This window comes from Octopus bimaculoides, chromosome 3 (assembly GCF_001194135.2).
Source record: "Octopus bimaculoides isolate UCB-OBI-ISO-001 chromosome 3, ASM119413v2, whole genome shotgun sequence".
Classification (NCBI taxonomy): domain Eukaryota; kingdom Metazoa; phylum Mollusca; class Cephalopoda; order Octopoda; family Octopodidae; genus Octopus; species Octopus bimaculoides.
Window position 1 is genome coordinate 31,659,954 of NC_068983.1, and position 4,150 is coordinate 31,664,103.

General features: G+C 43.3%; 1 protein-coding gene across 4 annotated transcripts in view; it reads right to left on the minus strand.

Annotated features, from left to right (window-relative positions):
• The window catches only part of LOC106883250 (BMP-2-inducible protein kinase), a 139,609-nt gene that overhangs the window by 33,164 nt on the left and 102,295 nt on the right, over nucleotides 1-4,150 (minus strand). For 3 of the 4 annotated variants that reach the window (XM_052966126.1, XM_052966123.1, XM_052966124.1), the window contains one exon: nucleotides 566-662. The exons of the other annotated variant lie outside the window; for it this stretch is intronic. In XM_052966126.1, the coding sequence (XP_052822086.1) occupies nucleotides 566-662 (97 nt within the window). The remainder of the gene's footprint in view (nucleotides 1-565; nucleotides 663-4,150) is intronic. 4 annotated transcript variants of the gene reach the window in all.

Sequence of the window (4,150 nt, forward strand, 5' to 3'; positions counted from 1 at the left end):
ATACACACACACACATATATATGTCAATGTGTGTATGTACAATGTATATATATATATATATATATATATATATATATATATATATTATAAACAAATGAATAAATGAAGAATGAAGGAAAGAAAAATAAATAAATAAATAAATAAATAAACCAGTCAAATAAAATTATGAATTACTGCAACCCTAATGAACCACCAGTCTGGGGAGGAAATCAAGTACATGATGCAGAAGTAAGACCTATATTTCGTACTAATTGCATTGGTAGGAGTAGATCAATCATCTCAATATTTCATCTTGCCACCTGTAAACAGAAATCAAATATTTGGCCACCAACATTTGACTAATTGTTTAAAAAGATTATATAAAAAAAAAATGAAAAGGGTGGGTTGATAAGAGCCACAATATGTACCAATAGGGAATATGATATTGTAATAGAGCTGAGTGTTAGGAAGCAGTTAGCTAAGTAGAAGAGAGAAGCAGAAAATAAAGAGGCAAGGTACAGTCCCATTAGTTAGGTGAGATTTTAGTATATTATAAGCAGTGACAGCAGTATTCAGAGATTTTTACCTCCCAAACTGGAGAGGGAGCTAGCCAAACTGCTGCTGCCAAGCCGCTGGGTGGAATCTTCAGGACGATCAGGAACATGCGTGGAAGTGTTGGAGCGCTTACCTGCAAGATGTTCACCAGAGGGTGTAAGTGGGTAATTATATATATATATATATATATATATATATATATATATATAAGTATACATACAGCTAGTTTACATCATTTAACATTTTTTTGGTTTTTAACATGTGCACACACATACATACATACACACACTGAGTAATAAATACAGTTTTACATACACATACATATGTGCATCAACATATAGGGATACACATTCACAAGTTTACTCACAGCAAAGTTTAAAACAGATCAAAACACTAGTAGTGGTAATATTACTATGAAGATACATTCACCACTCAAAAATATGCTCATTTCCAATAAAGAAACTATACAATACAAAACGCTTTAATTACTCAAACTAGTTAATATATAAATATTTTCTAAAACTTTAAAAAATATCAAGATAAATTAATTTTCTGAATTTTATAGAACAATCAACTAGACAGGGTACAACAGTATCAATTTATTTTTAATAGTGCACATGGTAATACATGGATCTCAGGATATACAGCAAAGATGACACCCACAGCAAGAAGGGCAGTCGCTGATGAAGATTACAGCACTAGCAGAGCTTTAGACAACATATCTTATTCACTCCTACATATAGCAAATATCTTCCAAAGTACTAAAGTAAACACAATCTTCTTTACAAAGTTCTGGTCAAACTATATATATCAGGAAGGATAAGTCAATCATTTCGTCTCACTCATAAAGGTATCTAAGTTCAACTTTCATTTGGTATCAGGTGATATGATTAACCGTCTTGCACACAGATACTCAAACAAATGGAAACCAGTTTGTAGATAAATATTTGCAGTTCCCTCTTGCTTTTTCCATCTTCTTCTCCTCTCAGTTGCCCTCCTATGCTAACACTACTTTACGTTACATAATTCATTTAAATCATCTTTCATCAATTTCTCGCTCACATCAAAGAACAGAAAACTCCACTCACTCCTCATTTCCATTACACCCACTGCCACTACTCCAACTCCTCCCCTATCCCTCTCTCTCCCTGATACGCTCCGCCACCGTCACCAACCCACCCCGTCTCTCCCAACCCCCACCTACATACCTACGTCCCCTCCCTCCCAGACTTCCACCACCCCACCCCTACTTCTGTCCCATCCACCCCTTCTCCACTTCAGTCTGTTGCTACCATTCCTCCAGACCTTCCCCTCTCTCTCCAGATATTCCCCTCTCTGAGGTGGAGCGCTCCCTCTTCAGTAGGGGACTGTGTTTCATCCTCCTCACTCCATCCAGCAATGAATTTCGGACTCGTGCCAATATCCGCAACTTTGTGCACCGTGTTAGGTTGTGTGAGCTTTTCTGTGACACTCCACCTGCATCTAGTGAGGAGGACTACTTCACCAACCTGGGTTGCCAACCATCCCAGTGGATGCCAGCTCCTGGCCAGTTCCAAGCAGTCGATCTTTTTGCGGATGCCTGCCAGCATGCTGTGGACCGGTTTGATTTTTCCAAGTGTCCCCGACATCTGAACATCTCCCCAACTGAACTTTCAGCCCTTCGATGTCTCCGATGCCGCATGGACATCATCATAAAACCAGTCAACAAGGGTGGAGCCGTGGCAGTGTGACACGTGGACCTCTACAAGTTAGAAGCTCTCTGCCTACTTCAAAACACCTCCTTCTACAGCCCTCTGCTCTTCGACCCCATACCCAGCTGCTAACAGACTGTGTCCTCCACTACTCATGACCTCATTTCCTCCTCCCATCTCCCCCCACCACCTCTAACCTCATTGTCCGCACCCCTCGCACCCCCACAATTTACTTCCTCCCCCAAATCCCCAAACCTAACAACGCTGGCCACCCCACCGTTTCTGCCTGCAAATGCCCCACCGAACTCATCTCCAGATATCTTGACCATGTCCTTGCCCCACTAGTAGCTTCCCTTCCCTCTTACATCCATGACACCAACCATGTTCTTCGTTTGTTCAACTCTTTCTCCTTCCCTCCTGACCCATCTAAACTTCTCTTCACTCTTGACATCAAGAGTCTATACACTGTGATCCCTAACTACGAGGGGCTGCGTGCACTCCAACATTTCCTTGACCTTCAAACCAACCCACAACCTGACACATCCACACTCCTTCGTCTGGCTGAACTTGTCCTCTGACTTAACTGCTTTTCATTCATGGGTGATTTTTACCAGCAGGTCTCAGGAGTGGCCAAGGGAACAAGAATGGGCTCCAACTATGTGAACCTGTTCATTGGCTATGTTGAAGCACAAATATTCTCAAGTTTCACTGGTCCCACTCCTTAAATATACGGTCGTTATATTGACGACTGTATCGGTGTGACCTCACTCTCCCATGAACAGCTAAACTCCTTCCTCTCTTTTGTCAAATCTTTTCATCTTGCCCTCCACTTCTCCTGCACTATTTCTCACACCTCAGTCGCTTTTCTCAACATTTTGGTCGGCATTCATCACTCCACTCTCCCCACCTCCATCCACAACAAACACACAGACTCACACTCTCACCTCCACTTCTCCTCTTCCCACCCTAAACACACCAAGCTCTCCATCCCCTTTTCCCAAATCCTCTGTCTGTGCAGGCTCTGCAGTGACACACCGGCCTCGCGCCATTTCCACTCTCCCGATTACTCTTTACAACACAAGTCTGTGTTTGGATTGTCCTTGCACAGAGGCCATCCAGACTCCCTTCTTCACCATGAACAAGGATTAACCTTCGCTCCTTTTCTCCACATGGGCTCAATTCTCCTCCCCACTTCATCTAACCCTCCTCCTCTCTCACCTACTTCCTCCCACCCACATCTCTCTTGCTCTGGCACCTACTTCCTCTCTTCACTCCTACCCACCTTCTGCCTTCCACCCCTCTCCCTTCATCATCACCTCTCCCTCATTACCCCACACTACACATTCCAACCCGACCATCCCTATACATCCCATGCCCCCAACCCATCCCTTAGACCACACCCTTACTTCCCCACTCTCACCTCCCCCACACCCCAACGCCACCACACTACACCATATCACACCACATCACACCACCCTGCACACACTAGCACTGACCACTTCCCAACACCCACACCAGTGCACACACTAGCACTGACCACTTCCCAGCACCTACACCATCATCCACACATCTACACATGCACAAACGCACATATCAAAGTCACCAGCCTCCTTCCACAAGCACATACATGCCCTCACATACATACGCACACGCACCTTCGTTTTGGGATCACCACTACTTTATTATCTCCCCTTCTTCCTAGCTTTCCTGTGTGACTCCTCTGTCCGGCATCCACCATGATAGATCTGTTTTCTCTCCCTGTTTATTTCTGTGTTCCTTTCTGTCGAAGAGTGTAGGCTTGAAACATAAAAGGCTTTCTCACTTCCCGAGCATTAAACTAATACATCTGTTTGTTGTTTACACACCCGTCTTCATCTTTTGATTTTTCGTAAATTCTCACTATATATATGTATATATATGTATAT